Source organism: Oncorhynchus mykiss, chromosome 1 (assembly GCF_057628025.1).
Source record: "Oncorhynchus mykiss isolate SJ-2025 chromosome 1, ASM5762802v1, whole genome shotgun sequence".
NCBI lineage: Eukaryota > Metazoa > Chordata > Actinopteri > Salmoniformes > Salmonidae > Oncorhynchus > Oncorhynchus mykiss.
The window spans coordinates 26,377,760-26,391,036 of record NC_143022.1 but is presented as its reverse complement, the minus strand read 5'-3'; the positions used below and the strand labels follow the sequence as shown (position 1 = coordinate 26,391,036).

The 13,277-nt window shown below is 42.9% G+C and overlaps 1 protein-coding gene across 1 annotated transcript in view; it reads left to right on the top strand.

Annotated features, from left to right (window-relative positions):
* cmip (c-Maf inducing protein) overlaps positions 1–13,277 on the top strand; it is a 42,034-nt gene that overhangs the window by 8,880 nt on the left and 19,877 nt on the right. Inside the window, exon 2 of the mRNA XM_036974229.2 lies at positions 13,130–13,255. Coding sequence (XP_036830124.1) covers positions 13,130–13,255 — 126 coding nt within the window. The remainder of the gene's footprint in view (positions 1–13,129; positions 13,256–13,277) is intronic.

Below are 13,277 nucleotides of genomic sequence, written 5' to 3'. Positions count from 1 at the left end.
CTGGGACTAAATACTTCCCTCTGGAACTGGATCCTGGACTTCCTTATGGGCTGCCCCCAGGTGGTTAGGGTAGGCAACAACTCGTCTGCCGTGCTGATCCTCAACACTGGGGCCCCTCCTGTACTCCCTGTTCACCCACAACTGCGTGGCCAAACATGACTCCAACACCATCATTAAGTTTGCTGACAACAACAGTGGTAGGCCTGATCCCCGACAATGATGAGACCAGCCTATAAGGCGGTCAGAGAACTGGCAGTGTGGTGCCAGGACAACCACCTCTCCCTCAATGTGAGCAAGACAAAGGATCTGATCGTGGACTACAGGAAACAGGGCTGTAGGGGAGCGGGTCGAGAGTTTCACGTTCCTTGGTGTCCACATCATCAACGATCTATCATGTTTCTAACACACCAAGACAGTTGAATAGAGGGCACAACAAAACCTTTTCCCCCTCGGGAGACGGAAAGATTTGGCATGGGTTCCCAGATCCTCCAAAAGTTCTACAGCTGCATCATCGAGAGCATCCTGACCGGTTGCATTACCGCCTGGTATGGCAACTGCAGGGCATCTGACCGTAAGGCGCTTCAGAGAGTGGTGCGTACGGCCCAGTACATCACTGGGGCCAAGCTTCCTGCAATCCAGGATCAATATAATAGGTGGTGTCAGAGGAAAGCCCATAAAATTGTCAGACTCCAGTCACCCTAGTCATGGACTGTTCTCTCTGCTACAGCACGGCAAGCAGTACCGGAGTGCCAAGTCTAGGATCAAAAGGCTCCTTAACAGCTTCTACCCCCAAGCCATAAGACTGCTGAACAACTAATCAAATGGCCACCGGACTATTACATTGACCTCCCCCCTCCATTTGTTTTGTACACTGCTGCTACTCACTGTTTTATTATCTATGCATAGTCACTTCACCCCTACCTACATGGACAAATTACCTCTAACCTGTACCCCGGCACACTGACTCGGTACCCCTTGTATATAGCCTCGTTGTTACATTTTATTTTTTTACTTTATTTTGTAAATATTTTCTTAACTCTTCTTGAACTGCACTGTTTGTTAAGGGCTTGTAAGTAAGCATTTCACGTTAAGGTCTACACCTTGTATTCGGCGCATGTGACAATTTGATTTGATCTCTATCTCAGAGCGAGGGAGACGTTGAACCGCCAGTTTGCTCTATCAACCAGGGAGGGAGATTTAAATAAAGGAATTGCCTGTTTGTTCTTTTGCAGGGGGAGGGAGACACATGGAGCAACTGCTTGTTTGTTCTATCACACAGGAGAGATTGAGAGAGATGCAAATAAAGGAACAACCTGTTGGCTTGACTGAGGGCGACGTTAAATAAGGAACTGTGTTTGAATTTACTGTTAATGCAGAGGGAGGGTTAATGCAGAGGGAGGGTATCGGAAGTAAAAGGAAGAGCCTGTTGGTTTGACTGATGGGAGGGTGTCACACAAAACAGAACAGCTCTGGTCTCCTATATTGTAGAGAGATGAAGACACAGCACAGCCTGTTGACTTTTCGGGCCATGTGACCATAAACAGTCAGTCATGCAGCTGAAAAACGTCTATTACCAGTAGTTTATTGCTTTCTGTGTATACCATTTACTTTACCAGTATCAATTCCCAAATATCCAAGGATATGTCTAACAGTAAATCCATTTGAATCAAATCACTTTGACGACACTTTATTTTATTTTTAATAACCATACAACCTTCCATACATATGTGCCCATTGTAGCTCAGAAAGTGGACCTGAATGATAAAACATTCAAGAGATAAAGGTGCTCAAAGTTAACCTATTTTGCAAACCCCATCAGACCATAAGACATGTCTTAATCACTGGAAAATAAATCATTTTAAAAGTTTAAACTAGGGATGGGCATGGTTATTCAAATAACCCGAACGGATGGTAGTATTCGATTACTTGGGAGAGTATTAATTTCCGAGAAAAATTATAGTAAATTATCTATGTAACATTGCTACATAGACTGCAAGGATAGACCATTACATTCTACATTTTTATAAAACAAGTTATGAGCTACCCATACAAAAAGACGCACTACTAGCCTATACACGTTTCACACATGTAGCTTGTTGTTATTGTCCGTCAATCAAAGCTGCTCAACTGTCCCAGGCTCCATTTCTAGTCAACGCAAAATATAATGAAAATTACGGAATTAAATTGGCTAAATTAGGAGTATGCTACAATGATCGACGAACAGGTACTATAGGCTGTTGTTTCATATGAATGGAGTTGTAGACATACAGGGAGCGCAGCAAAACAGACAATGTACTTTAGCTAGCTTCTTTACAACAAATTGATGCAGTCAAGACAGGCACGACCAGATGTTGCAGCCATATGTTATTTATCATACCAAGTTTGTCTATCGCTCTCTCGCTCCTTTCCACACGGACTGTCACATACACCGGTCGCTGCGCCTCCCTCGCCCGCACCCTTCTACTGAAACAAGCAGCGCACCCTCGCTCTTGAGTCTCGTGAGTAAAGGCGTCTGCTTACTTCAGTTCGGCGGGCGGCTATCCGAAGTCCGCTAGGCGAACCGAAGGAGTGTGCTCGCAAACTCCCAAAATTGCTTTTTGTTAGGAAAAAGTATTGACAAAAGCGGCAATAGTGCTGTAGCCAGTATACACTACCTCAAAATAGTCCGAATTAATCTAAGAACTCTAGAAAGCTTTCATGTTTATTAGTCGCGCAATTTTACATCTAAGATGTTTGGTGCATTATTTTAATTTAAAATATTTTGCAAGAAAAGGAGTTCTCTCGTTGAATGACAACAGATTTGATTGAAGAATCTCTACTGTTGACCAATCACCGACGAAGGGGCGTCAACTCCAGCGACCTCAAGAAAAAAAAGGTGTGTCCGAACAGCCGGATGTCCAAAACTTCACTAAAGTTGTCATAATATTTGCACGAACTCTTCCGAACTGTTTCGGCTGGGAGACTCCATTTGAAATTAGAAAAACGTGTTTTCTACTATTTAAGACAGTTAAAAAAAGTGTAACCTTTATATAACTTGTCAAGTCAGAACAAATTCTTATTTACAATGACCGACACATGTTTTTGTTAGCTCGGATTTCGGTTGCTGGCCCAACGCTCTAACCACGAGGCTACCTGCCGCCCCAACTACCTGGATACCTAAATAAATATCATGATATTATTAAAAATAGTGAAACTATTTCTTCTACAAACAGGATTGTCAAATTATTTAATTTTGTATAAATTTTTTTTAAATAAAAATATTTTTTTAACCTTTAACGTCTAAGATCAAAAAGCAAGCGCATAAATTGATTTTTTGTGTATATACAAAAGTATGTGGACACCCCTTCAAATTAGTGGATTCTGCTATTTCAGCCACACCCTTTGCTGACAAGTGTATTAAATCAAGCACACACCCATGCAATCTCCATAGCTTAACATTGGTAGTAGAATGGCCTGTACTGAAGAGCTTAGTGACTGTGGCAAAAAAAAAGGCCATGGTGGCAAAGTAAATACAATATAGCAAGTAAAACACTGGAATGGTAGATTTGCAGTGGAAGAATGTGCAAAGTAGAAATAAAAATAATGGGATAGGATGCCACCTTTCCAACAAGTCAGTTAATCAAATGTCTGCCCTGCTAGAGCTGTCCCGGTCAACTGTAAGTGCTGTTATTGTGAAGAGGAAACTTCTAGGAGCAACAACAGCTCAGCCGCAAAGTGTTTGGCCACACAAGCTTACAGAATGCGACCGCCGAGTGCTGTAGCGCGTCCTCGGTTGCCACACTCACTACCAAGTTCCAAACTGTCCCTGGAAGCAACGTCAGCACAAGAACTGTTCGTCCGGAGCTTCATGAAATAGGTTTCCATGGCCGAGCAGCGCACGCAAGCCTAAGATCACCATGCACAATGCCAAGCGTTGGCTGGAGTGGTGTAAAGCTCCCTGTCATTGGACTCTGGAGCAGTGGAAACATGTTCCCTGGAGTTTATTTTATTTCATCTTTATTTAACCAGGTAGGCCAGTTGAGAACAAGTTATCATTTACAACTGCGACCTGGCCAAGATAAAGCAAAGCAGTGCAACACAAACAACACAGTTACACTTGGGATAAACAAACATACAGTCAATAACACAATAGAAAATATACAGTTGAAGTCGGAAGTTTACAAGTTTACACAGCCAAATACATTTAAACTCAGTTTTTCACAATTCCTGACATTTTAATCAGAGTAAAAATTCCCTGTCTTGGGTCTGTTAGATCACCACTTTATTTTAGGAATGTGAAATGTCATAGTAGAAGGAATGATATATTTCAACTTTTATTTCTTTCATCACCTTTCCAGTGGGTCCGAAATTTACATGCACTCAATTAGTATTTGGTAGCATTGCCTTTAAATTGTTTAACTTGGGTCAAATGTATTGGGTAGCCTTCCACAAGCTTCCCACAATAAGTTGGGTGACTTTTGGCCCATTCCTCCTGACAGAGCTGGTGTAACTGAGTCAGGTTTGTAGGCCTCCTTGCTCGTACACGCTATTTCACTTCTGCCCACAAATTTTCTATAGGATTGAGGTCAGGGCTTTGTGATGGCCACTCCAATACCTTGACTTTGTTGTCATTAAGTCATTGTCCATTTGGAAGGCCCATTTGCGACCAAGCTTTAACTTCCTGACTGATGTCTTGAGATGTTGCTTCAATAAATCGATATACTTTTCCCACCTCATGATGCCATCTATTTCGTGAAGTGCCACCCCATGTGCTTCACAGTTGGGGTGGTGTTCTTTGGCTTGCAAGCCTCCCCTTTTTCCTCCAGACATAACGATGGTCATTATGGCCAAACAGTTCTATTTTTGTTTCATCAGACCAGAGGACATGTCTACAAAAAGTACGATCTTTGTTCCCATGTGCAGTTGAAAACCGTAGTCTGGCTTTTCTTATAGCAGTTTTGGAACAGTGGCTGCTTCCTTGCTGAGCGACCTTTCAGGTTATGTCGATTATAGGACTCGTTTTACTGTGGATATAGATACTTTTGTACCCGTTTCCTCCAGCATATTCACAAGGTCCTTTGCTGTTGTTCTGGGATTGATTTGCACTTTTCGCACCAAAGTACGTTCATTTATAGGAGACAGAACACGTCTCCTTCCTGAGTGGTATGACGGCTGTGTGGTCCCATGGTGTTTATACTTGCATACTATTGTTTGTACAGATGAACGTGGTACCTTCAGGCGTTTGGAAATTGTTCCAAGGATGAACCAGACTTGTGGAGGTCTCCAATTTTTTTCAGAGATCTTGGCTGATTTTATTTTGATGTTCCAATGATGTCAAGCAAAGAGGCACTGAGTTTGAAGGTAGGCCTTGAAATAAATCCACAGGTACACCTCCAATTGACTCAAATTATGTCAATTAGCCTAACAGAAGCTTCTAAACCTATGACATCATTTTCTGGAATTTTCCAAGCTGTTCAAACTTCTGACCCACTGGAATTGTGATACAGTGAAATAATCTGTCTGTAAACAATTGTTGGAAATATTACTTGTGTCATGCGCAAAGCAGATGTCCTAACCAACTTGCCAAAACTATAGTTTGTTAACAAGAGATTTGTGGAGTGGTTGAAAAACAAGTTTTTATGACTGCAATCTAAGTGTATGTAAACTTCCGACTTCAACTGTACATACAGTGTGTGCAAATGTAGTAAGATTATGGAGGTAAGGCAATAAATCGGCCATAGTAGTGAAATAATTACAATTTAGCATTAACACGGGAGTGATAGATGTGCAGAAGATGATGTGCAAGTAGAGATACTGGGGTGCAAAGGAGCATGAGGATAAGTAACAATACGGGGATGGGATAGTTGTATGGGCTCTTAACAGATGGGGTGTGTACGGGTGCAATGATCGGTAAGCTGCTCTGATAGCTAGTAGATATGTCTCCAGCTTCAGTGATTTTTTTTTATTTTTTTGCAATTCGTTCCAGTCATTGGCAGCAGAGAACTGGAAGCAAAGGCGGCCAAATGAGGAGTTGGCTTTGGGGATGACCATTGAAGTATACCTGCTGGAGCGCATGCTACGTGTGGGTGTTACTATGTTGACCAGTGAGCTGAGATAAGGCTGGGTTTTACCTAGCAAAGACTTATAGATGACCTGGAGCCAGTGGGTTTGGCGACGAATATGACGCGAGGGCCAGCCAACGAGAGCATACAGGTCGCAGGGGTGGGTAGTACAGTTGGGCAAAAAAAGTTTTTAGTCTGCCAACAATTGTGCAAGTTCTCCCACTAAAAAATATGGTGGAAAATAAGTATTTGGTCACCTACGAACAAGCAAGATGTCTGGCTCTCACAGACCTGTAACTTCTTCTTTAAGAGGCTCCTCTGTCCTCCACTCGTTACCTGTATTAATGGCACCTGTTTGAACTTGTTATCAATATAAAAGACACCTGTCCACAACCTCAAACAGTCACACTCCAAACTCCACTATGGCCAAGACCAAAGAGCTGTCAAAGGACAACAGAAACAAAATTGTAGACCAATTTCCCAGCACCAGGCTGGGAAGACTGAATCTGCAATATGTAAGCAGCTTGGTTTGAAGAAATCAACTGTGGGAGCAATTATTAGGAAATGGAAGACATACAAGACCACTGATAATCTCCCTCGATCTGGGGCTCCACGCAAGATCTTACTCCGTGGGGTCAAAATGATCACAAGAACGGTGAGCAAAAATCCCAGAACCACACTGGGGGACCTAGTGAATGACCTGCAGAGAGCTGGGACCAAAGCAACAAAGCCTACCATCAGTAACACACTACGCCGCCAGGGACTCAAATCCTGTAGTGCCAGATGTGTCCCCTTGCTTGAGCCAGTACATGTCCAGGCCCATCTGAAGTTTGCTAGAGAACATTTGGATGATCCAGAAGAAGATTGGGAGAATGTCATATGGTCAGATGAAACCAAAATATAACTTTTTGGTAAAAATTCAACTCGTCGTGTTTGGAGGACAAAGAATGCTGAGTTGCATCCAAAGAACACCATACCTACTGTGAAGCATGGGGGTGGAAACACCATGCTTTGGGGCTGTTTTTCTGCAAAGGGACCAGGACGACTGATCCGTGTAAAGGAATGAATGAATGGGGCCATGTATCGTGAGATTTTGAGTGAAAACCTCCTTCCATCAGCAAGGGCATTGAAGATGAAACGTGGTTGGGTCTTTCAGCATGACAATGATCCCAAACACACCACCCGGGCATTGAAGGAATGGCTTCGTAAGAAGCATTTCAAGGTCCTGGAGTGGCCTAGCCAGTCTCCAGATCTCACCCCCATAGAAACTCTTTGGAGGGAGTTGAAAGTCCATGTTGCCCAGCAACAGCCCCAAAACATCATTGCTCTAGAGGAGATCTGCATGGAGGAATGGGCCAAAATACCAGCAACCGTGTGTGGAAAACCTTGTGAAGACTTACAGAAAACATTTGACCCTCTGTCATGGCCAACAAAGGGTATATAACAAAGTATTGAGAAACTTTTGTTATTGACCAAATACTTATTTTCCACAATAATTTGCAAATAAATTCATAAAATAGACATATCTATCCTACCCTGCCTTTCTAGAGGGGGATGACCACTGAAGCTTTCAAATCTTTAGGGATTTCAGACGATACGAAAGAGAGGTTGAACAGGTTAGTAATAAGGGTTGCAACAATTGCAGCGGATAATTTTAGAAAGAAAGGTCCAGATTGTCTAGCCCAGCTGATTTGTTGGGGTCCAGATTTTGCAGCTCTTTCAGAACATCAGCTGTGCAGCGGTGCAGAGCTGTTGACCGGTGTAGGGGTAGCCAGGTGGAAGGCATGGCCAGCCGTAGAGAAATGCTTATTGAAATTCTCGATTATCATAGATTTATTGGTGTTTCCTAGCCTCAGTGCAGTGGGCAGCTGGGAGGAGGTGCTCTTATTCTCCATGGATTTTAGTGTCCCAGAACTTTTTGGAGTTTGTGCTATATGATGCAAACTTCTGTGAAAAAGCTAGCCTTTGCTTTCCTAACTGACTGTGTATATTGGTTCTCAACTTCCCTGAAAAGTTGCATATCGCGGGGGCTATTCGGTGCTAATGCAGTACACCACAGGATGTTTTTGTGCTGGTCAAGGGCAGTCAGGTCTGGAGTGAACCAAGGGCTTTGTCTATTCTTAGTTCTAGATTTTTTTGAATGGCGCATGCTTATTTAAGATGGTGAGGAAAACACTTTTTAAAGAATAACCAGGCATCCTCTACTGACGAAATTAGGTCAATATCCTTCCAGGATACCCGGGCTAGGTCGATTAGAAAGGCCTGCTCGCTGAAGTGTTTTAGGGAGCGTTTGACAGTGATGAGGGGTGGTCGTCTGACCGCAGACCCATTACAGATGCAGGCAATAAGGCAGTGATCGCTGAGATCCTGGTTGAAGACTGCAGAGGTGTATTTAGAGGGCAGGATGGTCACGATGATATCTATGAGGGTACCCGTGTTTACGGATTTAGGATTGTACCTGGCAGGTTCCTTGATCATTTGTGTGAGAGATTGAGGGCATCTAACTTTGATTGTATGACAACCGGGGTGTTAAGCATATCCCAGTTTAGATCGCCAAACAGTACGAACTCTGAAGATAAATGGGGGGCAATTAATTAACATATGGTGTCCAGGGCACAGCTGGGGGCTGAGGGGGGTCTATAACAAGTGCCAACAATGAGGGACTTATTTCTGGAAAGGTGGATTTTTAAAAGTAGAAGCTCACTGTTTGGGCACAGACCTGGGTAGCATGCAGTAGATTGCAACTCCACCCTCTTTGGCAGTTCTATCTTGACAGAAAATGTTGTAGTTGGGGATGGAAATTTCAGATTTTTTTGTGGCCTTCCTAAGCCAGGATTCAGACACGGCTAGGACATCAGGGTTGGCGGAGTGTTCTAAAGCAGTGAATAAAACAAACGTAGGGAGGAGGCTTCTGTTAACATGCATGAAACCAGTGCTTTTACAGTTACAGAAGTCAACAAATGATAGCGCCTAGGGAATAGGAGTGGATCTGGGGGCTACAGGGCCTGGGTTAACCTCTACATCACCAGATGAACAGAGGAGTAGGATAAGAGTCCAGCTAAAGGCTATAAGAACTGGTTGTCAACTGCGTTGGGAACAGAGAGTAAAAGGAGCAGATTTCTGGGCGTGGTAGAATAGATTCAGGGCACAATGTATGTGTGTACAGTGGAGGTAAACCTATGCGTTGAGTGAAGATAAGAGAGGTTTAGTCTCTTGAGGCACCAGTTAAGCCAGGTGAGGTCTCCGCATGTGTGTGGGATGGGACAAAAGAGATATTTAATGCATGTTGAGCAGGACTGAGGGCTCTACGGTGAAATTAAACAATAATAACTAGCCAAGACAGCAGTAGACAAGGCATATTGACATTAGAGAGAGGCAATAAGCAATCACAGGTGTTGATCAGGAGAGCTAAGACAACAATGGGTAAATGGTGATGAATGGGCAAAGCTGGTCAGTTATGTACATACAGGACTTGAGTTTGAGGCTGGGGCAGACATGTAAACAAAATGAGGTACCGTGTTATTGAAACCGTCCAGGGGGCATCAGCTGTGTAGCCGAGTGATCATTGGGTCAAAAGAGCAGCAATAGGTGAGTCGGTGCCGTTCGGTAGTCACTATTACGTTAGGTGAGCAGGGGACACAGCGTTCAGAAAGCTAGCGGGCTGGGGCTAGCAGATGGTTCTTCGGTGACATCGTAACAGAATAGCCGGTTGAGACCAAATCGTGCGATCACGTCGGCAGTCCAGTCGTAATGAATCACGCTTCACCATCTGGCAGTCTGATGGACAAATCTGGGTTTGGCGGATGCCAGGAGAACGCTACCTGCTCCAATGCATAGTGCCCACTGTAAAGTCTGGTGGAGGTGGAATAATGGCCTGGGGCGGTTTTTTCATGGTTCATGATCTTTAGTTGCAGTGAAGGGAAATCTTAAAGCTGAAGCATACAATGACATTCTAGACTATTCTGTGCTTCCAACTTTGTCAACAGTTTGGGGAAGACCCTTTCCTTTATCAGCATGACAATGCACCCGTGCACAAAGCAAGGTCCATACAGAAATGGTTTGTTGAGATCGGTCTGGAATAACTTGACTGGCCTGCACAGAGCCCTGACCTCAACCCCAACATACACTTTTGGGATGAATTGTGACGCTGACTGCGAGCCAGGCCTAATCGCCCAACATCAGTGCCTGACCTCACTAATGCCTTTGTGGCTGAATGGAAGCAAGTCCCCTCAGCAGTGTTCCAACAGTCTTGAAGGAGTTCCCACATATGCTGAGCACTTGTTTGCTGCTTTTCCTTCACTCTGTGGTCCGACTCATTCCAAACCATTTCAATTTGCTTGAGGTCGGGATTGTGGGGGCCAGGTCATCTGACGCAGCACTCCATTACTCTCCTTCTTGGTAAAATAGCCCTTACACAGCCTAGATGTGTGTTGGTTCATTGTCCTGTTGAGAAACAAATGATAGTCTCACTAAGCCCAACCCTGATGGGATGGAGTATTGCTGTGGTAGCCATGCTGGTTAAGTTTGCCTTGAATTCTAAATAAATCACAGACCGTGTCACCAGCAAAGCATCCCCACGCCATAACACCTCCTCCTCCATACTTTACGGTGGGAAATACACATGTGGAGATCATCCGTTCACCCACACCGCATCTCACAAAGACACGGAGGTTGGAGCCAAAAATGTCACATTTTGACTCCAGACCAAAGGACAAATTTCCACAAGTCTAATCTCCATTGATCGTGTCTCTTGGCCCAAGGAAGAATCTGTTCTTATTGGTGTCCTTTAGTAGTGGTTTCTTTGCAGCAATTTGACCATGAAGGCCTGATTCACACAGTCTCCTCTGAACAGTTTATGTTCAGATGTGTCTGTTACTTGAGCTTTGAAGCATTTATTTGGGCTGCAATTTCTATAGATGGTAACTCTAATGAATTTGTCCTCTGCAGCAGCGGTAACTCTGGGTCTTCCTTTCCTGTGGCGGTCCTCATGAGAGCCAGTTTCATCATAGTGCTTGATGGTTTTTGCGGCTGCACCTGAAGAAACTTTCAAAGTTCTTGAAATTCTCCGTATTGACTGACCTTCATGTCTGAAAGTAATGATGGACTGTTGTTTCTTTTTGCTTATTTGAGCTGTTCTAATTCCACAAATTAACAAGGCATACCTGTTAATTGAAATGCATTCCAGGTGACCCCCTCATTAAGCAGGTTGAGAGAGTGTGCAAAGCTGTCATCAAGGCAAAGGGTGGCTATTTGAAGAATCTCAAATATAAAATATATTTTGATTTGATAACACTGTTTTGGTCACGACATGATTTCATATGTGTTATTTCATAGTTTTGATGTCTTCACTATTATTCTACAATGTAGAAAATAGTAAAAAAATTAAGAAAAACCCTTAAGTGTAGGCTTGTCCAAACCTTTGACTGGTACTATATATAGATAGAAAGATTTGTGTATATGTTCTAGCTTAGACCCTACTTTAGAGACACAACGTGCTTTTGAATATAGGGTGGGTGTAATTTTTTGTCTAATAAATGTACATCAGAGAATGTTGACTTGAATGGGAATATCTCTTTTAAATTATGCTTTCAATCTTCCATAGGAAACCCATTGAAATCATAGAAATATAGATAATATAATAGTCATGACCACTTTTAAGTTGACATTCAGCAGTGGGTGGACCTTGGGCCATATTTGTAGTAGTAATTAGAAGTTAAAATTTCAAATAAATTTCAATAGTGTACCTGTACCAACTAAATTGCAGTGGTTTTTAGTGATAGGTCCATTCTGTACATTTTCTTTGTTTGACTGAAATGACACCCACCCTGTATTCAAGAGCATGTTGTGTCTCAACCGATGGTGGGCACAACACATCAACCTCAGATGATGGAAATTAGGATTTAAGCTACAACATATGTGAAAATATGAAATAAATCAGAGTTTACGTGTTTTTAGATAATTGACGTTAATTGTTAAAACACTTATTTAAAAAAATGTTTTGAACATAAAAATATGCCCCCACCCCCATCAAAGTTGCCCATCCCTGTGCTCTATGGACAGCTATGATGGGTGTTGAATACTGCCTTGTACAAGTCGTCAGCAATGCCTCTTCTAATTATTTCCATCACTGGGCAAATTTCAGGTCTGCTGAGCGCAAACATGAATGTTGTGAAAATTCTGTGCAACTTCCGATGCACGTTTACTGTGAACACTGAGGCTGTACCTGCTTTAAGTTAGTTTTAACAGTAGTCAAGTAGGCTTCTGGGGCTATTTGATCATAATGTAGTCCTAACAGAGTAGCCTACCATCAAAAACAATGAAGAAAATGCATCCAATAACATTTTAACATGGAAATAGCTGTTCTATCGTTCAGCCTACAGTAGCAGCCAATGTGTTGTGTTCGATGTAGGACTACATTCCATTAGACTTTTTGGAGAAAAAAAACATGCAGGGCTGGACATTAACCTGTTTATCCACTTGTCCTTCAGACAAGGTGACTAAAAATGTTGTTGTGGTGTTTGATGCAAAAAAAACAGTTTAAAATGCATCATTATTACATTACCATTATGGCTATTGGCTACGTAGCTTATTCAAGCCTGTCTCAAAACCCAACTGCCCCTTACAGGAAAAAAAGCTCTTTACCTGACTCGCTTTTCAAAGATAGAATCCTACTCCGGTGCGTTCTGCCCACAACAAAATATCTTACATAATTAGTTTTACATATTAAGTCTTGCATAGTAGTTTGTTTTGTTTTGGTATGTTGCATTGAAAGTGGCTAATATTGTGTTGATTCGATCACAATTCCCACAGTAAAGAGAAAGGTTGATAGTGTTAAGAGTGGAAAACTCAAGAAAGTTGAGTGACGTTCAATCTCATGCTTCTCTGCCCGCTCTGATATTTCTTCTGTGCGCAGCTTTGAGGAAACATTGGTCATCAGTACAGTGATCATTATGACTTCCCAATGAGAAATTGTTTGGAACACTGTGATAGCCTGTCTGTTGGCCTTGTATTTGTCTATACAAATGTGCAGCCTGCGTGTGTAGCATGTACGAATGAGTGGTTGACATTATTTCTCTCATGGTCTCTAGCCCACGGGGTACATGGAGGCTGCCCTGTCCTACAGTACCATAGAGGACCTGCAGCTGCTCTCCTGGGATAATGCCCCCAAATATTGTGTGCAGCTCAGCTTCCCCGGGGGCACCGTCCTCCTGCAGGTATGCCCTGTACCCTCCCTCC